This window comes from Lepidochelys kempii, chromosome 1 (assembly GCF_965140285.1).
Source record: "Lepidochelys kempii isolate rLepKem1 chromosome 1, rLepKem1.hap1, whole genome shotgun sequence".
Lineage (NCBI taxonomy): Eukaryota > Metazoa > Chordata > Testudines > Cheloniidae > Lepidochelys > Lepidochelys kempii.
Window position 1 is genome coordinate 162,070,484 of NC_136380.1, and position 23,694 is coordinate 162,094,177.

General features: G+C 41.9%; 1 protein-coding gene across 7 annotated transcripts in view; it reads left to right on the forward strand.

Moving 5' to 3' along the window:
- The window catches only part of KCNJ6 (potassium inwardly rectifying channel subfamily J member 6), a 237,209-nt gene that overhangs the window by 57,051 nt on the left and 156,464 nt on the right, over window positions 1–23,694 (forward strand). For 5 of the 7 annotated variants that reach the window (XR_012160918.2, XR_012160919.2, XR_012160916.2 and 2 more), the window contains exon 2: window positions 7,460–7,506. The exons of 1 other annotated variant lie outside the window; for it this stretch is intronic. Coding sequence is in view for 1 of the 6 variants with exons in the window: in XM_073360849.2 (XP_073216950.1) it covers window positions 7,482–7,506 (25 nt within the window). In the remaining 5 variants the exon portion in view is untranslated. Of the gene's footprint in view, window positions 1–7,459; window positions 7,507–23,694 lie in introns of those variants that run through there. One more of the 7 variants, XR_012160929.1, reaches the window with a different exon arrangement.

Here is a 23,694-nt window from a genome sequence, read left to right on the forward strand (position 1 = left end):
TAGTTGGAAATGTATGGCCAATAATAAGGTAAGGAAATACTAATAAGAGGTTTTAACTAGAAATGTGCTAAACGCCCTCCAATTTATTAGTGCACATCTGCATATATAGTACAGTCACTCTTGTCACCACCTTGTTATCAAACCAAACTAAAGGACAATGATCTAAATAGCTTAATCCAAGTCAAAGGAAACACTATAGTCAGTGATGAGCTTGAACCGGTTGTTAAATTTAGAAGCCCTTTTAGAACCGGTTGTTCTGCGATGGACAACCGGTCTCTAAAGGGCTTCTAAATTTAACCGGCCAAAAGTGGCACCCTGGGCGCCGACTCCATGGGTGCTCCAGCCCTGGAGCACCCAAGGGGAAAATTTGGTGGGTGCAGAGCACCCACCGGCCCCAGCTCACCTCCACTCCGCCTCCGCCTCCTCCCCTGAACGCGCTGCCCCACTCTGCTTCTCCGCCCCCCCACCCCAGGCTTCCCGCGAATCAGCTGTTCATGCAGGAAGCTGGAGCAGGTTGAGAAGCAGGCCACAGCTTCCCGCTCAGGCCCAGGGAGGTGGAGGGGAGCTGGGGCAGGGGGACGTGAGGAGGGCCGCCTGCACCGCAGCAGGTAAGCCGGCGGGGGGGTGGGGGGGGGCGCAGGGGAACCTCTCCCTTCCCCAGCTCACCTCCGCCACACTCGGCCTGAGCGGGAAGCCACCGTCTGCTTCTCAGCCCTCCCCGGCTTCCCGCCGAACAGCTGATTCACGGGAAGCCAGGCCGGGGGGAGGGCGGGGCAGAGAAGCAGAGCGGGGCCACAAGTTCAGGGGAGGAGGCAGAGTGGAGGTGAGGTGAGCTGGGGCCGGGAGCTGCCAGTGGGTGCTCTGCACCCACCAAATTTTCCCCATGCGTGCTCCAGCCCCGGAGCACCCAGGGAGTCGGCGCCTAAGGCGCCACTTTTGATGTGATCAGTGCGGGGAGTGGCCGCTCCCTCTGCTCCCCCCAGCTACACTCCCCCGCCCCTAGGAGCTAGAGGGACCTGCCTGATGCTTTCTGGGAGCTGCTCCAGGTAAGCACCGCCGGGACTCCCCACCTCACGCCCCAGCAGTTGCCTCTGGCTCTTAGGCGTGGGGTGGGCACCCACTACGGTGGCCCATAAGACCCTCCTGCCTGGTTCTGGGGGCAGTGGTCCTGGGGGGGGTGTCAAGGAACGCAGGGGGCTTGGATGTGGCAGGTGTCCCGGGGCGGTCGGGGGGGGGCAACGACCCCCTCGTGTGGTGAAGAGGGAACCCGTTGTTAAGATTTTGGCAGCTCATCACTGACTATAGTTGAGGAAAACATTACAATAGATTTTACTATCCTTTCATAAGATTCACAGAAGAATTGCAAAAAGAATATGTCTCAGCCCATGCTTATTCACTGCAACTCAGGTGGCTTTAATACTCCACATTTTGATTACTCTTGGGTTTCATTTGGGATACAGGTGATTTTCCCCTTCCACTCATGTGTGATTCACATATTGTCATGTGCAACACTAGGACCTAAGGAATTTCAAGTCTCTGCTACCTTTCCAGACAGTCCTGATATACATCCTGTGACAGAATGCCAAGGACTCAGGAGCAGGCAACCAGACAGGTTTTTACACAAGGGTCGCCATTTTTCTTTAGAACACAGTGCATGATATGAAGCCAAACATGGTATACTGGCCAAGAGGGCATAATAATGCAGCTGCCACTGTCTCAGTACTGTGTGCGACACTGATCTAGACTCAAATCACAGCAAGTAGTGCAGTGCCACAGTCTGACAATGCAATATCAGGCTGTTCTATGTTTGCCTTAAGACAGCATATAGAAAGCATGTATCCCTAAGTTTCTCAACGTACACTGGAACGGGTTAACAACAGGGAACAACAATGGTGTTTGAAGTGTACTGCAGCCTCCAACAAACCCATCAAAAAGAACCACGGCTGAACGTGTAGCTCAGAGAAAGACAAGAAATACAGGTTTCAGAGTAACAGCCGTGTTAGTCTGTATTCGCAAAAAGAAAAGGAGTACTTGTGGCACCTTAGAGACTAACCAATTTATTTGAGCATAAGCTTTTGTGAGCTACAGCTCACTTCATCGGATGCATACTGTGGAAAGTGTAGAAGATCTTGTTATATACACACAAAGCATGAAAAAATACCTTCTCCCACCCCACTCTCCTGCTGGTAATAGTCACGCGATTACAGACATGAAAGTCACTATTTTACAACAAAAAAACTTCAAATCCAGACTCCAGAAAGCGAGAAACTGCTGAATTGGAATTCATTTGCAAATTGGATACAATTAACTTAGGCTTGAATAGAGATTGGGAGTGGCTTAGTCATTACGCAAGGTAGCCTATTTCCCCTTGTTTTTTCCTACCCCCCCCCCCCGACGTTCTTGTTAAACCCTGGATTTGTGCTAGAAATGGCCCACCTTGATTATCATACACAATGTAAGGAGAGTGGTCACTTTGGATAAGCTATTACCAGCAGGAGTGTGAGTTTGTTGGGGGGGTGGGGGGTGAGAAAACCTGGATTTGTGCTGGAAATGGCCCAACTTGATTATCATACACATTGTAAGGAGAGTGGTCACTTTAGATAAGCTATTACCAGCAGGAGAGTGGGGTGGGAGGAGGTATTTTTTCATGCTTTGTGTGTATATAATAAGATCTTCTACACTTTCCACAGTATGCATCCGATGAAGTGAGCTGTAGCTCACGAAAGCTTATGCTCAAATAAATTGGTTAGTCTCTAAGGTGCTACAAGAAATACAGATTCTCTGGAGACAAAGAGAATCCACAATCCCTTGAGTGAAATGATGGCTGCTAATAGCTAGCCCATTTCAATTGAGGAGTGTGCTTTGATCAGCTGATCAAACTGCAGGAGCCTTGTTACCAGCTCCTATCCTACACAGTGATCCTGGGTTGGAATGAAGGAGGTCATCTGAAAGTACTAATATTGGTAGGTGGGGAGGAAGGTGGGATTTAAAGCAGTTTTTTTTAAAATAAGTCCAAGCTAAGGTGCTTTATGTAGCAATATATTTTTCATACACCAGTTTACTAACACCACAAAAAGGTAGAATCTGCCTCCTGCACTTTGTACTCATATTGTGCTTTCCTTGCTGAGATGGATGTGGGCATGCAGGAAGTCCCTTATCCACACCGCACATTTGTTCAAGAGCAGGACATAGCAGCAGCCCAAACACTTAGGGCAGGTCTACACTACCGCCTAAGTCAATATAACTTACAGTGCTCAGGTGTGTGAAAAAGCCCCTCCCCCACCCCAAGGGACACAAGTTTCGTGCAGACTACACCGGCGCTATGTTGGTGGGAGACACATAGCTTCCGCTTCTCACCAAGGGGGAGCTGTTATGCTGACGGGAGAACAATCTCCCACCAACATAGCATGTCTTTACCAGACGTGCTACAGCGGTGCAGTTGCACCGATGTAGCGCTGTAGTGTAGACTTGCCCTCAGAGGAGCACAAGGACTGCTTGCTCTTGCTTGCCCCAGGATCATACAAGAGGTGGGGCCATGGCCCTAATACGCCCTGTGCATCAGCCCATAAAGCTAACATACCAGAGGGATCATTCTGTGCCAGCCTAATACTAGTGCAAACAACACACCTCCCTGTATCTGGAGAGACTGAGTGAGAGTTAATCTCCCTGGTGCTCCATCTGCGGTGGCAGCTCTGTACCATCTCTTACCTAAGGGAGCCTGGGAGCTTAAATTCATAAATTTGCTAGACACTAAAAATCATGGTCTTAATAAAGACACTGATTTATGGCTTATTACAGCCATCTGTAACCCATTAACAACCCCCCCCCATTTCATCATATGACTGCAGGGCTGTTAATGGCCCACTTCACCTTGAACTGTCCCTTAGAATACGTGGTAACTACTTACGCTGTCCTATCTGTTTGATCATGTATTTAGCTGTGGCACTCTGAGAACATTCCCAGACCTGAAGAAGAGCTCTGTGGAGCTTGAAAGCTTGTCTCTCTCCTCAACAGAAGTTGGTCCAATAAAACATATTACTTCACCCACCTTGTCTCTAATATTCTGGGACTGACATGGCTACAACAACACTGCATACAACAATGTCCACATGAAGTTCAGTTCTACTCTGAAAAGTGACAATGGTAAAAATAGCAACTTCTTGCTCCCATTGTGTGTTCAGAGTCAAAAAAAATTTTTTTTTCCTTTTTAAAAAATGTGTGTCAGAGCTCATCTAGCTAGAGGAGTGAGCGCTAGATTCCTTCCTTTTCATTAGAGCTAGTTGCAAATTCACAAAATTTGCAATTTTGACAACAGTTTGTCAGAATTTTTTTTAAAACAAAAATGGGCTGAAATTTCTGACTAGAATTTAATTCTGCTTTTGGAGGTATATGAAAAATTTCAAATCTTCACAGAAATTTTGATTTTCAACAGTAACAAAAAAGAAATGAATTTTTTTTCAAACCAGCTCTATTGTTAACTAAGTTCCAAAAGCAGATTCTTTACCATCTGAAGAAGAGATGCCAGAGTATAAGATGATTTAGTAGTTTCCAATAGACAAAAAATGATTTAAATATTCTAAAACTGCTGCAACAAGCTGAATCTTGGTTGTCATCTTGGGTTCTCTCTGTGATAGGCGATCCAGGTTGGTAATGTTTTTAGAAGCTTGAATTGCTCAGATTTCTTTTTAAATCTGGTACAATACAATGGCAAAACTGCTCATTGAAATTCAAGTTTTTGCTCCAATAAGAGTCTGTTACTGATTCACTGATCATTGTCTCTGCTTCACGTAAGCATTTATCTGAGAGTGTTTCAGGTCATTATTGTAGGAAAGTGGACATTCTGTTAGGATTTCAGTGTGCTAGGTTCTCCTAAACCAGTGGTTCCCAAACTTGTTCCGCCACTTGTGCAGGGAAAGCTCCTGGCGGGCTGGGCCAGTTTGTTTACCTGCCACGTCTGCAGGTTCAGCCGATCGCAGCTCCCACTGGCCACGGTGCTCACTGGAAGCAGTACATCCCTCGGCCCGCGCCACTTCCAACAGCTCCCATTGGCCTGGAGCAGCGAACCGCGGCTAGTGGGAGCCGCGATCAGCCGAACCTGTGGACGTGGTAGGTAAACAAACCAGCCCGGTCCGCCAGGGGCTTTCCCTGCACAAGCGGCAGAACAAGTTTGGGAACCACTGTCCTAAACAGATACTTGGTCATTATCAGAGTTCAAAATGACAAAACTGTCTAGCCCTATCCTTCTTTATTACACTAGATATTTTATTTTAACGAATAGAATGACATTCTAGTCTCCTCCTCCCTCATTATGAGGCCTTATCATTAGCAGGGCTGTTCAATAATATTGAAGACTAAATAGTTAATTGTTAATATTATAACTTGTTTCTGTCTGATAGATCTAGCCCTTTGTCTTCAGAGCCAAAAGTTTGTCTTCAATTGACTATTCGTTCATCTGTCAACTATAAATTCGGTAACAGAATTTGATCTTAAAAACACTTCTGAGTAATTTAAAAAAACAGACATGATACGGATAAGGATTTTCAAAGGGATAAGTGTTTTGCCTTGATGCTGGATATTATAGAAGTCACTAATCTACAACATTCTGAAAATTTCTCTCTATTATTGGCACTGCTGCGTTGGTTCTAATTAGTGCTCTCTCTCTCATTCTTCCTTTTCACAACAATGCAAAAACCTGGCTCCACATTGCTACCTTATGAGTATGGCTTGGGTCATTAACCTTACTCACCTTCACTGACTTGGAGCGTGACCTTAACTCTGTCACACAGTGCGAAATATATTGTGTGACAGATACAGCAGAGCAACATTATTTAGTATCCTTCTGTTAAAGTCACAAATTCTAATTCTTTCTATTGCTAAGAAATGTTAGATTTGTGGGATTTTTGTTAGTAAAACTCTTGGGTTTTGAGATAAACATAGAAGCAAATTAGTTCACATACAATTTTTCAGATACTTGTTCTGAGTAGCAGCCAGCACTGGATTAAGACATGGGGACTATAGGTCCCGTGCCTAGAGCCTTGGCTCCCAGAGCTATGTAATATCAGAATTTCAGCTTTCATTTTAAAAAAAATACATGTGGAGGGTTAGCTCTCAGATTTGTGAGCAGCATGTAAACATGACCCAAGGTAATTCATGCAGTGATGTAGACCCATCTTCCAGCAGACAGAGTTGCCTGGCTCCCAAACCACCGCCTCCTACTCTGGGTGCGGCCCCCACAACAGATGCTCAAGGGAAAAGGGGTCCTTACCACTACACCCACCACTGGCAAGGGAGACAGCACCACCAGTCCAGAGTAGAAAAGTGGTCCCCACCTCCTGTACACAGCCAAGAGATGGGCCCCAGACACTGAAGAAGGAGGCGTCCCCGCTTCTAGCTCAGGTGTCATCTAGGTACCTGGGAGGAAGGGCATCACAGACACTACCTCATCTCCTAGCAGATGGGAGAGGCCCAGCTACTGATACCCCACACAGGGGTAAAGCCGTGGGCTTTGAAGGAATTCGGGGGACACACATCAGGGCAAAGTCCCAACCTGGGACACGCCTAGAGCCCCAGGATTATTTTAATTCTGCACTGTTAACTACCTGAGTCTGCATGCATCTTGCACCAGAGAGAGTCACCAAACCCCAAACTGCCACTAGAACACACCAGGCCCTCACTGCTCTGACCAGGACAAGTCTGCATAACAAACCACGCTGTGCTGGGGCCCGAGCTACAGCCCACTGTCAGTCAGTGGGAGTCTATTGAATTCAATTGGCTTTGGATCAGGCCTTAGCAATGAGGGGCTTAGCAGCAGCAGACCCAACAAACAATGTGACCAGAACAAGGAAACAGATTTTAGGAAGTTTTTTATTTTTAAGCTTGTACAGTATTTTTTATGCAAACAAACAGCACAAAGGAACAAGTGGATGGTTAGGTGGAGCATATGCATCCTTATGTGCCATAGGGATAAATGAACTGACTTGTTGATTGGTTCCTTTCAGTGTTTATTTTCAATGGTTTGACATTCACCCAAACTGCCTAACCTCTCCACTATCATTTCTTTATCTAAAGTGTCATCTGAGGGGGTTCACTAGAACTGAGATGTCTTAAAGCATTGCAGTGTGGAAAAGAAAGAGCAATTTCCTCCTCCACAGTCTCTTTGATAGAAGAAGTTCAATATCTCTATCTACACACATATGCTTCTCATACTTCATGAATACAATTCAAGCACAATAAGAGCTCCCTAAGGAGGGCCCATTTAACAGCAAAATTAGAACAACAAAACACTGTAGAAGTATCTGGAGGATTTTCCTGTTCAAAAAATTTGATCATTGATTATTCCAACATTATTTAGGAAATAAGATATACAAAGAAGTGATTCAGACGACAATATCCCACATAGCACCACCTCCAGTCAAGTGTATTTTATATATATATTTGTTTGTTTTTATTTTGTCTCTAGGAGAAGCACAAAAGAGAAAGAGATGGCCAAATTGACAGAGTCGATGAGTGAGTACAAATAGGAAGTTCAACTTTTTTCCTCCCTACTCGTTTTGTTTTTTCATACAATAGCACAAAAAATAGGAAATACTTCCTGGAAACAAAGATTTCTTCCAAGCCCATTACTCACCCCCACCTCCATGCCTTGAATCATTCCTTTCTTAAACCCCACTTGAAGACAAGACAAATTTCTCCTTCCTCACACCTATTCTTTTATTAAAGTAGATTTATTTGGGTCTTTGTGGATTTAGGTCCTTATCCAGCTAAGTACATGTTTGACTTCAATGGGATTACTCTTAGTTCTAAAGTTGATAGGACTACTAAAGTCAAGCACATGATTTAAGCACTATACTGGATCAGGGCCATAGTGTAAATTCTTACACTCAGCACAGTCCCACTGAATTCAATGGGACTGCACAGGATGCATATCTGCAGAATGTGCCCCATATGAATTATGCCCTCAGAGGTATGTGAGAGGCCTCTCAATGATTTCTTAGGGCTCTGGTATATGTACATTGTTTTGAATATGTAACCGCTAACTGTACATTTGGGGCTTGTTCTATAATTTGAGATATGGTTGATGAAGAATTGTCTATATTTCTTGTGAGCTTGGAAGAGTAAGACCCAAGTTCATAAGCTGACAAAGTTATTCAGTTATTCTCCCAAAAGAACTGAGAGAAATTAAAGGAAGATCCTGGAAACTGACTATTTTTCCCCTGAAAGCTTGTCCAATGCATGGGTCTAGGAGAGCTTAAATAAGGTGAATTTTAAAAGGGAGAAAAGAAAATATTTTACTCTGTCTGGCTAATGCTAAGATACCATTTTATAAAAAGTGAAACTATTCTCTTAGGGTTTTTCTGCATTTGAAAGTTGATCCAGGTTATGATTTTCCAGGTTAAGTGATCTGAAACTACTGTTCTAAAAGAAGTGCTATGATGAAGTGGGAGTTTTTTTGTAATATTTTTATGATGCCTGTGTGTGCCTCAGTTTTCTTCTATGCCTTGCATGGCTACCCAGTGAGGGGAAAAAAGATTATGTTTGATATAAGGGACTTAGGTAGCTAGGCAACACACTCCCCTGAGTGGACTGAATGGGTCATTAAAAAGAATGGTCAAAGGCTGATGTGTGTGCTCCGCCTCACCAGGACCACAGCTTCCTCCCTGCACCTTGTGCTTGCAGGAATCAGGTGTCACTGGCTCTGTGGCAGTACAGGGAGCCTTCTGGAGCCCTGCTGTCATGGGAGTGAGCAAGCAAGGCAGCACAGAGAGGTGTGGTCAGGACTGCAAGGAGGAGGTTGAACCCTCAGCTGTGGGAGGAGGCCACCTCGCTGCTGAATGGCTCCTGCCTTCTTGATTACCCAAACTCCCAATTATATGAACAAAATACATGTACTCCATGCTATTCAGATAATCAGGAGTATACTGTTACCTTTTACAGATGGATTGTGTGTGCATAAATGCTATCTTCTGTGTGCGCAAAATCACTTGTGTAAGTAATTTGCATGTACACAAGTAGAAGCCCTTTGAAGAATTGGCCCTAAGTATCTATTTCTATTCTACAGGACTAGTAGATCTCCCCAACAAAAAACCCAGTTAAGTGAATCATGGGTCTCAAAAAGTGTTCCTAAGCATTATGATGAACTGTACACAGTATGACTTCTCGTGTAATATTTGAATACTGATGTGTCACATTGTTTAGTCAGAAACTGTGACTGTATAACTTAAAACAGATTTTTACCTTGCAAAATGAAATTGCAGAAACTCTAAGGAAGTTTATGGCATGTGTTATAGAGGAGCTCAGACTAGATGATCACAGTTGTCCCATTGGGCCTTAAAATCTACGAATAAGACATTTAGAAGGCTAATTCAACTGAGCTATTATTAGTCTGTGCTTAAAGAGGTTTAGCTCTCCAACATATCCCGTTCCAAGGTGCGTTTGTTCACCTTTTCATCATGGTTTATGAACAGTAGAATAATGAGAGAACTCTGTCATTCAGGTGACAGAATATTAATCTTTGTTTCCCATAAAATGTGTTTGCAGGCTCTCTTCTTATAACAGGGCCCTTCCCTTGCTAGAATAACAGCTAATTACAGAAAGGTAGTTTCACAGTGGATACCAAGCCACTGCCGTGAATAGGGTGTTCTATTAATTTATATTAAATGGAACATGAATCACACTTGATTTGATCCTACACGTACAGTTTGATGGAATTAATTTCAAGATTAACTCTCTTTGGGCAAATTCAAACTTAAAACAAATAAAAGCCTGTGTTTTTTTTTCTTTCAGATGAGATTAGCCTGATCCATGTAATGAATAGAAAAGAACAGAGAGGACAATACAATTGTAATAAAATGAAAATACAATCTCTTCTTCATGACAAAGGTTGAGTTCTGTGAGGAGAATGAAATTCTAAAATAGAAGTTCATTAGGCAATAAAGCAAAGAGCTCTCTTGCCTCTATACAAATACGAACAGCATTAACAAAAGGATAGCAGGATTGTGAATTTATATCTATAATGAGAAATAACACTGAGGAAACAAAGATTTGCCTTAATCAGGAAACTATGTTATTAATACAGTATTGCTGATCCCTACCATGCAAAAAATCTTGATCCAGCCCACCATCATATAATATTTTAAAATAGTTGAGTTTGTTTGCCTTATGGTTTTAAGCCTTTCAGGTTCAAAATGTCAAGCTTTTCTCAACAACTGTGAGGGACAGAAACTTACTATTTAAATGAATGTTGACCATCCCATATAATCATATGACTCCATGTGCTGGGCCTTACGAAACTGATCAGCTATCATCAGAGTGGACAACACTTAATTCTACCCATGCCAAGATGAGAAAATTTTATTTTTCTCAAACTCAAAAGAACTAAAGGCAGACTAGCCAAGAACTGAATTCTAAGTGAAAGGAGTCATTTCTGTTTGCCTAAAGAGAAACGATGATTATAGGTGGGGCTCATTGCACCACCTATTATTAGAAGTTGGCCAACACATCCCACTGTATGACCCAGTTTTCAATTGCTTATAACTTTGCCACACTTTAACCAGTTGACCTGAAATTTTCCATGCCAGGTGTCTGCCTTAGGCGGATATACTTTTTTAATGTATTTAAGTCAAAATGGTTCAGTTATTTCTAGATAAAAACACATTTTGATCTGCCCACATTAAAAAAAAATTCTGGTGATTTTTTCTTTGAAAAGCTCCAGAGCCCCCCATGTTTTGAAGCAGGGATTTGAAATTTGGCAAGCGCATGGCCTGTGTGTCAGGGATGCACCTTTTGCCTTCTCCTTGAAAATCTGCATAAATCTGGACAAGTTATAAGCCTTTGAAAAACTCACTGTTTGCACACGCTCAGAGACTTGCAGACTTTTGCAGCTAAAAGGTCTAAAGATTCTGTCTGCATTGAGCATGCACCAGACCAGGTTTGCACAGGATTTTCCTTGCAATTGCAGCTTTGGTCTATGGTGAGCTGTGCTGGTCCAGGGATAGGAACCGAAAGCAGGGAGCCTGTCTGTCCTTGTACTCTAATACAGTGGTTCTCAAAGCCGGTCCACCGCTTGTTCAGGGAAAGCCCCTGGCAGGCCGGGCCAGTTTGTTTACCTGCCGCGTCCGCAGGTTTGGCCGATTGCGGCTCCCACTGGCTGCGGTTCACTGCTCAAGCCAATGTGGGCTGCGGGAAGGGGCCAGTGGGAGCCGCAATCGGCCAAACCTGCGGACGCGGCAGGTAAACAAACTGGTCCGGCCTGCCAGGGGCTTTCCCTGAACAAGCAGCAGACTGGCTTTGAGAGCCACTGTTCTAATACACACCCTGCTGGCACGCAGACACATGGAAGAGGAAGCTTCCTGATACAAATGCAGAGAAGATAAGAGCCAGGCCAGGAGAGTGGGGAATAGATTCAAACGAGGAGCTGGGGGGGGGGAAATGGACTGGTGTCTGGGGAGGGGTGGCAGCAGCAGGGAGTCTGGGACTGACTGGGCAAGTAGACTGGTACTGGGAGCCAAGAAAGGGAAATGGGGCGGATCAAAAGCCAGTGGGTTAGGGGTGACTGAAATCAGATGAGGAGGCAGGAGGAGGAGACTGGGAGCCAAGGGGACAGGGGACATGGGCCAGGAGGGAGGGGGGACTGGAGGCTAGTGGGATATGAGAAAGAGAGATCAGATGAGGGGTCAGGAGGGTGGGAACTGGGAATATGGACTGGGGACAAGAGGGAAACTTGGAATGGCTGGTCAAAGAGAATGGGATTTGGGTTGGGGAAGACTGGGATGAGAAACATGAAGAGTGGAGACTGGAACTGCCTAGATGAGCAGACTGGGACTGAGTTGAGGAGCTAGGACTGGGACAGGGCAGAAGTTCTCTAGTTTGGGGGCCAAGGGGAAGAGTCCGTGCCCATTAGAGCACACTCCCCTCTAGATCCTGGACTGGACCCCAAGATTCCTAAGTCTCACCATTACTCTGTCAGCAAATATCTGTGAACCCACTGGCAAACTGTCCCATTTACTTCTAGTCCTGGTGCATAGAGAATGCAACCTATTGTTGCTACCAATTACTCCATTAAAGTGGCAGAGGTAGGAAAGGTGGATCTAAAGATTACAACCCTGCTAATTACCCATGTGAGTATCAATATAATGCCATAAGATTCAATTTTTTCAATTTGCTTTAAAAAAAAAAAAGCCTAGGAAGTGACACACATTAGATTAAAAGAACAGTATTAAAGCTGAAAAGTGGCAAGAACTCAAAAGTTAGGAAATACCAGAATTAAGGTTGCACATGTCACTTTAAATCAGCTCCCTTGTGCTTATATATTATGACACAATCTTTAATTACATCATATAGTACCATTCTCCTCCCCCCAACAGGCCTACCTCATTCATTGCACAGGAAGGATCTATTCTGGGGATGAATCAGGGTAGTGTAGTGACATAGGCTGTTGTCTGTAGGACCCTTGTTTCATTTGTTGTAGAAGTTGCAATGTGTGTGAAGAGCAAGGTAGGAGATTACAGGATGAGAAAGACTGGGCTCATGGTTAAGGCAGTTGAATTCTGCCCTGAAGAACTGGATTCTATCCCTGCCTTTGCCTCACGTTCCTGTGTGATGCTGGGTGAGACACTTAAGTCAAACTTTTCACCAGTGATCACTAATTGTACATCCTTCATTTTTTCAGTTGTTAACTTGAGACCCCCGGGTCTGATTTGCAGAAGTGCCGAGCACTCACTATTACAACTGAAGTCAATGCGTCTTTTGCTTTGTATTAAGTTCTGTAGAATACTAAGTGCTCTGAAAAAAGCTTATAACTTGTCAAAAGCCACAGAAATTTGGCCAGGGAGGGCAAAGATTACAACCCTCCCATTCATTTAACAGGTTGTTGTGAAAATTAACTAATATTTGTGAAGCCATAGTGATGAGCACCGAAGAAGCCCAAGAAGAAATTATTAATTCTGTCTTCAGAGCAGGGTTTGGATAGTGTGCAGTAAATAAGGCCTGGGACCACACATTGAACAATGAGGAGAAAACAAAATATTGAATAGCTGCCCATTAAGTGAGCACAGTCCGTCCTGTGCACTGAATGAGGCTGTGAAAAAAAAATTGTATGTGATCATGTAATTAAAGATTGTATCATAATGCATACACATAAAGGGGGACAAATTAAGGTTGCACAGACATCCTTAATTCTGGTATTTTCTAACTTTTCAACATTTGATTTTGCAATCTTAATAATGTTCTGTTAATGTGTGGGGAGGGCAGTTGGTTGGTTTTATTATGTAATATTTATTTCTTATCAGCTTAAATTTTCCAGAGATACTGAGCCACTGCACCTCCCTCCACATATACTTCTATTGGAGTTGTTAGTTGTCTGCAATTCTGAAAAAGAACCACTACACAGAAAAAGCAGTAAGCTGGTGTTCACTCAAGAGAAGAAAGGAATTTAAAAATGACTCAAGTACTGATCAATTGTCTTCACACTGAGCAGATGACAACAGTGAAATGGTGCAAGAAAGGATCAGTGTTTCTGAAAGCTATACAAAACTGTCTGACCTGTTAGCAGGTTTATTGAGCCATCAAACAGATAAAGAAACTAATGGATTTCAGTTCTAAGATGTAACCACGGCACGATGAACACACAAAGCTGGTGAACGTTTAACAGAAGAGTGATCCTGAAATAACTGTATTTGAGGTAGAAGAGAACCGCTATTCATAAGATTCATAAGGTTCATATTCATAAAACTACTGGCTTTTAAAAACCCTAGACTTTGAGGGAAGGTAAGTTGAAAAACCCTGTAGAATCAAATGTCTGGAAAATCTGGTCATAGAAAAGTAAGAGCTAAAGGATTTGATGTGAAGGATAAATATCCCACTATCAAAACAGGGTCAAGTCTGAATTATTTTATACTCCTATCAAAGGGAGGTGGGTTTTGCCAGAATATGTTTAGTGACTAATTTTTCAAAATCCTGTAATCTGCTATCAATTAAATCATTAGGTTAGACTGTATCCTCCCATCACAATCTTCTATTAGGCATTCAGCACAGGTAAGAGGTACTGTACATTACAGCAATACTCACAAGTTACAATATCTCATGGGGCCTAAACACCTTTTATTCACTCAGACTATGCTACTTATACACAGCCAGCTATCCCCACTCAAAATGCTGGATCTTCCAACTTCTTTTAAAAAAAAAAAACAAAAAAAACCACCTATCCTTTTACCTTTCTTTTAACATTTTATATATAAAGAAGAGAAACAGAAAAACACCAAAAGTTTAAAAAAGAGCTATAAAAAAAGAAACAAAAATCATAAGAAGTTGGAAAAGACCTATTAGAATACACAGTTCACCTCCTTTGCCAATGGTTTGCTTCCTTTAGCCTGAATAATACACTAAAAAGTGGAGAATTTTTAAAATCTCTAGCTATGGGGATACTGCCACTTTCACAGAGGCTCTTCAACAGCCCAATATCACATTTTATGTAACTTTTTCCTGCTATATAGCCTAAGTTTTCCTTTTCTTAGTTTCTGCCTCTTACTACTAATTATACCCCCCACCCATGTCACACTAAATAATTCCTCTCCTTCATGATTACACTCTTCAGATATATGCAGGAATTTGGCCCCTTTAATAATCTCCGAGCTAAACCACACATTAAGCTCTTTTAATCTTGCCTCATCATTCAGTCCCTTCAATCTCCTCATCATTTTTGTGGCTCTTCTCTGAACTCACTCCAGTTTTTCATAATCATAATTCACAATTATTTCTCTTAATTAAACATCCACATACACAGATTTGAGAACTGGTGAAAAACATCAAGGCCCTCGCAGAAGAAAACATGCTCATGCAGCTGTAAAAAACAAGCACAGAGGTCTTACTTCCCTAATTGGCAATTTACCACCACCACCATCCACATATATGAAGTGTTTAGAAATGCTTCTTTTCTCCCCCTCCCAACACAGGAGCAGCTGCAGAGCTTGAGCATGCATCCCTGCCACAAAAGGAGCTGCTTCTGGGGGGCCTGTGCCTTTAACTAGCAGGCTCTGAGCACTGGAGCAGCACTGCTCACTTTCTCTTTGAGTTCTTCTACTCAGTCTGTCAAATGAGAGCCAAAACCAACACGGACTTTCTACTTTTCTATGCACCCAAAAAAACTCACGTTTCCATGAAAGGAAATGACAGATGTTGCTGGAGACAGCGGTGTAGTTCCCCAGATTCACCCTGGAGGACTTCAGCATCCAAATTGACAAGATCCATAAAAAAACCCCTCATTCCCTTCCACCCATTTTAGGACTCTCACAGGTCATTTCAGTCCAGCCAGACAACTACACCTTAGACCTGGGCATGTCTATTCACCCCTCCTGACAATGTGAGTACAAGGGAGACATGCAATGAAACTGAAAGGCAGTGAATTTAAAACAGATAAGAAGAAATGCTATTTCTCACAACACACATTTAACCTATGGAACTCATTGCTGAGAGAGAGAATTACAGCATTTAACAGAAGTCTAATAAGGAATGGATGGTATATATGAATATCCAGTTTCATAATAATACAGATTTTATTAAAAAAAAAAGGGTTTGGAAGGGATATACAGTTTCACATTTAAGGGGATAAAACTTCTAATTACTAGAGACGAGGGAGAAACTTCCCCTTGAAGAGATTATTCCATAACAGCCCATTTTAGAGATTTTTACACCTCTGTCTTTAGCATCTGGTACTAACCACTGTCAGGATACAGGCCTAGGTGAATCACTAGTCAGATCCAATATGGCACTTCCTATCTTTCTATATCTTTAGACTACAGAATATCATAATCCAGCCTCTGTGTTGGACACAGTATCAATTTATGCCAGCACTGGTCAGAGCTTCCCCATGTTTAAAGCAATGTGACTGCCAGGCAATTACAATTAATCCCCAAAGGTTTATGGACCCCACCAAATTCCAAAATATGCTCAAGGCAATAGCTGAACAACAGACTGTGGAGCTATGGCGCCCATGAAACATTATGAACATACACTAACCGCCACCACCACAGTGGCTTTCATATAGCCCCTTTCTCCCAGTTGCCAATACAGGTATCTATGGTTCTCAGATGCCTTGATTAAGGTGGACCGTGGTGGACACATGATTGACCAATAACAAAATAATTCTTGGCCTGAAGCAGACAGTTTGAAACAAAGTTTCTATAGACTTATACCTGGGCTATATTACATGCCAAGAGATCCCTCTTCTCTGCCTTCATAGCAACCACCAAAATATACTAAAGGGAGTTATTTAGGGTAGCAAATCACTTCATCAACTAGAGTATCTGAAGCCCACAGCACACTCTAGTACTACTCACTGCAAGGGGCTTTCGTCCTTCTTTGAAGAAGGCTACTCACATATGAGAAAAGAGGTAAAACCATACACAAATGCACAAAACCTTACCACCTTCCTCCCCAGATTCCTCATTCAAAAAACGAATTCTACTTCCCACCTAAACTCATTCTTTATTCTAACTGTCTCTGAAGAAACCCTTCCTAGATGCAGTGGACCTTGCCAGCGTCAAATCTACCTTTCCTAAGCAAGCTTATTAAGGACACAGCAAATATCTGTCACCAAGCACATCTGTCTACAACCAAAATCCCAGATCAGGTTTCAGGCCAGGATGGACTATTTCTGTTTCCCATGGATAAATAAGAGTCTCCTGCTCTTAAACCTCACCACAGCATACATAAGATCAGTCATAAGATACTGTTATCCTGCCTGAGAACGGTTGTTTGAATCCTTCGTCACGAGCTGTATTTAGAGTAGTGATCACTAACTACACCATGGCCCTGATCTATTTGGTACCACAGAATTCTGTTCTCTCCCTGTCCTGTGCTATACTGACATACATCCATTAAGAGAAATAATGAGATTTCAAGGGCACCAACACCAAAAATATATGTCCGTCTCCTAGAGGATAGAAAATTTTTCAAAACCATCACATTTTTGTGGGAATGGATTTCCATTTTCTTGCCAGCTCTCTTTATAACCCAGAATACAAGACAAGGAACAATTTCCTGTATTTACATGCGTTCACTGAGGTCACCTTAAGATATTTACATTGAGCAGAACCCCTCCGCATATTTGGCCTGTATAATCCCATGCTTCCAACCCACCTACCATAATCATAGAGCTCACAGATAGTACATAAAGTTGTACGAGGCTATATCCTACTACAGTTATTGTAAATGATTGATACCGAGAAGATTAAGCACCCAAATCATGACATTTAAAAAATCACATCTTCATTTCATTCATAAGAAACAGAATGATTGTCACAGCCTGACATGTTTATCATTGTCAAGCTGAGCCAGCTATTACATACAGTAGATTTCCTCTGTCACTCCTAGGAACTAATATAATGGGATCATGTCATGTAGGGTTTGCTAATCTAACTGTACATTGAAAGGATAAAAAAAAAGCACAATTACTTGTCCTTAGAAACAGCACATTTCAGTTTAGTTCAGAGAACTGATATCATATTTTTGAAAGTTTGGGATGCTGTTTTATTGATCTGTTTGCCTCTTTATTTGGCTAGCTGGGTAAAGATTGGTCCCACCAAATCTACAAAAACATAAAATGGTGTTTGGAGTTCCCATATCCCTATAGTTGCTCTTTTGTAGGTCAGGAAAGGACTAGCTAGAGTATTCCTATCAAGTCAAGTCAACTTGTTCCTAGGGGATATTGCTCCAAATGTTAAGGGGGGGGGGGGGAACTGTGTGTGCACCAATTTTCAATTTAGGGGTGTACTACCAGTCAGTATGTAAGACCCAAATAATTCTTGCTGTAGTATTAATCTGTGGCTGAATATTTATTTGTAGGACCCGTACGACTACATTTGCTTGACTAAAATGTTCTTTATCCACATAAAAATTGTTTAAAAATTTGTTCATTAAAAACCTGATCTAAACACCTCTAAAGTCAATAGAAAAATTCCCACCGATTTCAATGGGCTTTGGCTCAAATCGTCCTCCCTCCTTTTCCCCTCACTCTCCTCATCCCCTATATGGTGATCTGGCTACTGATGTGCAAAGGCAACAAATGGCCTTGTGCATTAGTCTGAATGTGTTTCTGTTATCCTTGAGTAGGCTTGTAGGTTCCAATTCTGCATGTAACTCTGTATAGGCAGACACCTGTGCTTCTGTGTAGTGTCACTGATTTTACTGTGGACACGGGTCCACTTGCGTGGAGTCAGTTGCAGTATTAGGGCCTTAATTACCATGTATTGCTAAATTACCTTATTTGGGAAGGGTGGGTGTGCAAATGTACAACAGCTATGCAAGGCTTGATGTCTTCTCCACTCAGTTTTATGCCTCTACTGTAATATACTCTGATTTGCATTTTGCAATTTGAACATGTAATGGTTTGATATTTTTTATCATCATATATCTGCTGATGAAAATGAAGCCTCAGGTAGGGATCTTTGAACACAAAATTGCAATGCAACTTAAATGTATAAATTGCTACATTTGATTTCTTCTCGTTTGAAGAAAGTAAATTGATTGTTGAATAGAGCTGATTGAATAGTATAAAAACTTGTTTGCAAACAGTTTATTGAATTAGGAAGCAGGTTTTGAATCACACTATTTGCACCACCTCTATTATTCACTGTTCATGAACGTTTGCACAGCTCCATACAAATGCTCATGAAGTATGGAGTCCATAATTGATCATTTAATTTTTAAAAATGTATTTGGGGTGTAAGTAATTTACAAAGTTTAAGGTCATACAGTCAGAATAGGAATGTAACTGTGTGCCTTATGTGACCAATTACAAAGTTTGAATAGCAAATTACAAATCATCAACTGAATGAACATTGTGGACAGATTACACCTGATCCAAAGTCCATAGAAATCAATGGAAGGATGTTCATTGACTGCAATCGGATTTTCATCTGATACCACCTGAAAGTCCAAAGCATAAACATGGTCATAAAAATTATTTGACAAAAGTTTTCAAATATGCACCATTCGCAATGGCTTACAACTTCCACCCTGAACATCCCAATGACTTTGGAGGCAAGTGGCTGGCCCCTTCCCTCTTGCTAGGAAACTCACATGCCAACCAGTTGCCTCACTCCCTCAGCTCCCATTTTGGCAGGTGCAGTTGGAAAGTAAGCTGCCTTCTCTCCCCTCCCCCCACACCCCAAATCCCTGGAATGAAAATTCAGTGTAGATCTCCCATTCAGCAGTGGGGAAATGCTCCTGTCCTGTTGCTGGCTCTTTAAAGGCACTGCATGAATAGGGAATCTCCGTTCCAGGACTGAATGGGAAATTTTCATAGAGCTTCAGTAGAAACAAAAGCTAAACTGTGCAGTCTAATTTCTTTGCCAAGCTAAGTGAAATGCAAACCTTAAACAAACAGCATGAGCGGTGAAAAGTCAATTAGATTTTAAAAATGCATTCTGCTTTAATCATCTCACTAGTCAACTGTAACTTTTGTAAGTCTTATTTCCTTTGAATACACAATTATCTTTTCTGCACATTATGAAATAGACAGTAGTAGTGATAATTAAAATTATTTAAAGCACAAGATGAGGCCAAAACCTGATGAATTATACAGAATTCATGATGCTCATGTATAAGGAAAATGATTGCTTGAAAATGTGTATTTTAACTTCAACAGTGCCATTAGATGCAGCTTCTTTTTAAAATGAGGAACTATTTTCAAATGTGCCACTAGAACAGAAGAGAGGTGTACCTCTGTGGCGAAGTCATAGAATTTAAAAAGAAACCTCACTGGGGGGGAGGGGGGGAGGAAATACCCTCATCTTTGTTGAGAGATTATAATTTCAAATTAAGTCTGCATCATGTGTTACTATAGAAACTTCCATTTTGTGGCATGTTTGTGCAGAAAATGGTCAAAAGTTGCATTTTAATGCAGGCAAATAGCACATTTTCTTCTTCAGGGTTACAAAATAAAATAGAATTATTAGAAATAGAATAATTAGAAAAAGGCAAGCTAATTAAGGTCATGAGGAAGGGGCATTAAATCCTGAAGTGACATATGCCATATTAATTTTCAACTGCATCTCCGCCTCACAGATTATGTATTAGATACTGCAGGAGACTGATGGATTGAGAGGCTTGTTGCCATGGTGATATTTGCTGCTTTGCTGGTATTCCCTACAGAAAGTAAAGGATTTTTTTTTTCTCCTCAGTTAGACAAATTGGCTATATATAGCAAGAGACGCTAGCGAACCGAAACAGCAGAGTCTGGTAGGGGGAGGCTGAGAGAAAGTCTAAGGAACCACAATAGACCAGAAAGCGGGGAGGGGGGTGAAAGAAAGAAGCTTATCGCATTTCTATTATGTTTCCCTCTTCAGGATGAGGGAGGAGAGCAGAAGATAAAAAGGCAGTGTTGCCTAAAAGACGGCTACAGCTCCCACTGGTTTAGTCTGCTTGAGATGGGTTATAGCCTGAGGCAAAGCTAAGAGCTAAAAGCCTCTCAAGTGGGCAGTGAAACAACGGAATTGCTTACCACCGAAACTGTCAGTGTAAATCGCAGTTTGAGGTCCAAATATAAGGTTTTTTTTAAATCTTTGCTTACAATGTTTTTAAGGCAAGGTGTTGATACCATTTCCACCCATTTCTTGGCACCGTGAAAGTGCTGTAGTCAGATACTAAGCACTGTATCTTATGATTAAAATCTGTTGCTCTGAGGTGTGGGAAGTGTGTGACAGTGTGGTTTAATTTTTAATATTAGCCCATCTCAGCCAAATATCTAAAGACTATTGTGGAAGGCAAGAAAAGGCAAGGTATATTTTGCTCTGATTTCCCACTCCCGCAGTCCCCTTCACACACACAGATGCATGAAGGAATTTACAGCATTTGCTCTGTGGTTTAGCAAGCTACTATCCCATAAAGATATACTGGGAAGTTCTCACTGCATCCCAATTATAAGTTAGAATATCATATTTAAATGTTTCCTATTCCTTTTCATGCTTATATTACAATTATATATATCACCATCAGCTTACAGTGGGCTGTACAACAAGCAACATAGAGCAAATAATTAAAGTCCCTGCCCCGAAGGGTTCACAGTCCTAAGGCAGGAGAAAGAAAAATGCAATAAGGAATAAGCACAGGATGACTAGCGGTCATTAAGGTTGGAATGCTGAGAAGAGGGATGACTCTTGGTGGACAGCACATTGACTGATGGGCTGTTTCACATATAAGGTGCATCACGACAGAAGGTGTCTTAAGGTAACAAGATGAAGGAAAGCGCAGAGTATACTCAGGGTCAAAGTTATGGGGTACTTTTGAAAGGAAGAAGGAGAAGCTTGAATTTAATGGAGAGGAACCCAGTGCAGAGACAGAAGAGGGGGGCACAGGCAGAATGTGGGAAGCAGGGAGAGAATGATCTTGGCACCAGCTTTTCTCCAATTGTTAATTATGTAATTAGACAAAAGGAATAACCAGATCATGGGATAGTGTCTTAGCAAGTAGAGAAACTCAAAGGAAGGGATGAGGGGAGAAGGAATGAGAACTCAAAGGATTACACTAAAATTATAAGCTTTGGGGACAGCCATCATGGAACTTGTGTTCACAGGGATACAGAACTGGGGGCAAGGAGAGGGCTTGGGAGGAAAATAAACCCACTTGTAGCCATGTTGAGTTTGGGGTGTCAGGGACACATCCAGGAAGAGAAAAATGGCTCTAGAACTGAACAGAGATGGTTATTTAGGAGTTATAATTGAAAAGCAGTAATAGAACCTACAAGATTTAATGAGATCCTGCAGGAAGATAACATAGGGTGAGAAGTCCAGTCATGGAGCTCTGAGGGATTCAAATTCAAATACAGAAAATAGCTGGTATCCCCAAAAGGGAGAAGACAGACAGAAAGGAAAGGGGATAGCAAAGATTGTGTAGCACCGTGTATGTGGAAAGGAAGGGACTGATCAGCTCTATTAAAGTAAACTGATCAAGGAATCTATTAATAACATGAATGGGAGCTGTTTCAAATAAGTTAAATGAGTGAAAGTGGGATTGCACAGTAGCAAATCATAGACCTGGAGGAAAAGAATGCAAGGCTGACAGATGGACTATTTTCTCCTTGACAAAGCATCTCATAATTTCTACCTCCCCAAGAAAGACACTTGATACTTCACAAAATGTTAACTAGTTAATCCTCACAACTCTGCTGAGACATACCATTGGGGAAATCTTCTTCCTACTCCCAACGGTAGGCCATGAAGTCAATGGGGGCAGGTTGTCACATTGTTCTGATGCAGAACAAAAACAAATTTCAAACATAAAAAAAAAATTTGCAAAAGAAAAAGCTCTTGTTTTCCTGCCAGCTCTAAATTCATGTTCCTATACAAGTTTATACAATACTGTGACACGAGTTTCAATGGCAAACTTTGAGAGTCTTGTCAGACCAATTCCAAAGATCTACATGGGGTGTACAGTAGCAATCATTCCTTGGCAGGAAAGAGAGAGCAGAACACCACATGTGATGCCTTAGCTCTGATCTACCACCAATACTAGGGATAATTTGTCAGGAGTATCTATTGATTCATACTGCTTAGAATCCATTTATAGCGGTTGCCTGTTTGGAGATATTATAATTTACAGGGTCATGTAAATTATTCTTGGTCTGTGAAATATTGACCCCAATATATAGAGATGCTGTGCATGCACATGTAACTCATCTACTAAAAATCCTTGGGGATTTTTTTGGGGGGGTTATTGACAACAAATTATTGCCCATGTGCATTAACCACTTTAATAAACAGTTCAGTTGTTCTGTGGTTTATCTTCCCTCTAAAACACCCAGAGGCAATAACCCATACAGTAAGGATTACAGGCCTAAAAACTTTCAGTTTAAACTAAAGTTGTTTCTGAGATACAGAAAGCATCTCTTTTAATAACATGCTTTCATTATTTAAATGCACAAGTTTTGAACTACTGATTTATTACAGAGGTGCTGTGGAGGAATAGTAAATTTACCCTGGACTGAGACCTTCTATCTCAGATTTCAGAACAGAGCAAAATTTACAGCTAGCAAAAGGGATGTATGATACCAATATGGAAACATATTCATAGGCATGTATATTACACACACAAAATGTCAAAGACGTAATAAGGTTCAGAAGTCAACCACTCGAAAGTTAGGAAATACCAGAATTAAGGTTTCCCTTGCAAACTTAATATAGCCTCTTGTGCTTATTAAGTTTCCTCCTGGGGGTTTCTCGTCATAGTCTCTAAGTGCTTCACAAACACTAATGGATTTGACAGACTTTCAAAGACAGGAAACTATTATCATCCCTGTTTTACAGAGAGAGAAACTGAGACAAGAGGACAAAGGGTTAGATTCACAAAAGGATTTAGGTACCTAATCCCAGAATCAGACCTGACTGGGATTCACAAAACCTCCATTCAACTGCCCTGAATCCTGTAGCCACCTAAATTTGCCCAGCCCCAAATTTTTTGCTGTGAAATTTCCCTAGGTGCTTATGTTTCTGCCTCAGAGTACACGCACTACTACCCCACACCAGGCATCCAGATACCTTAGCCCAAGTGGAATGAACAAGTCAGGGAGAAGTAGGTTTCCTCTGCCTAACTTGTCTGAGAGGCCCAACCCAGTAAGCATGCTTAGACCTCACCTACCAGATGGGGCCCCAATAGGCAAACAAAACAGAGAGGGAGCGAGAAAGTGGAGGCAGTGCCATCATC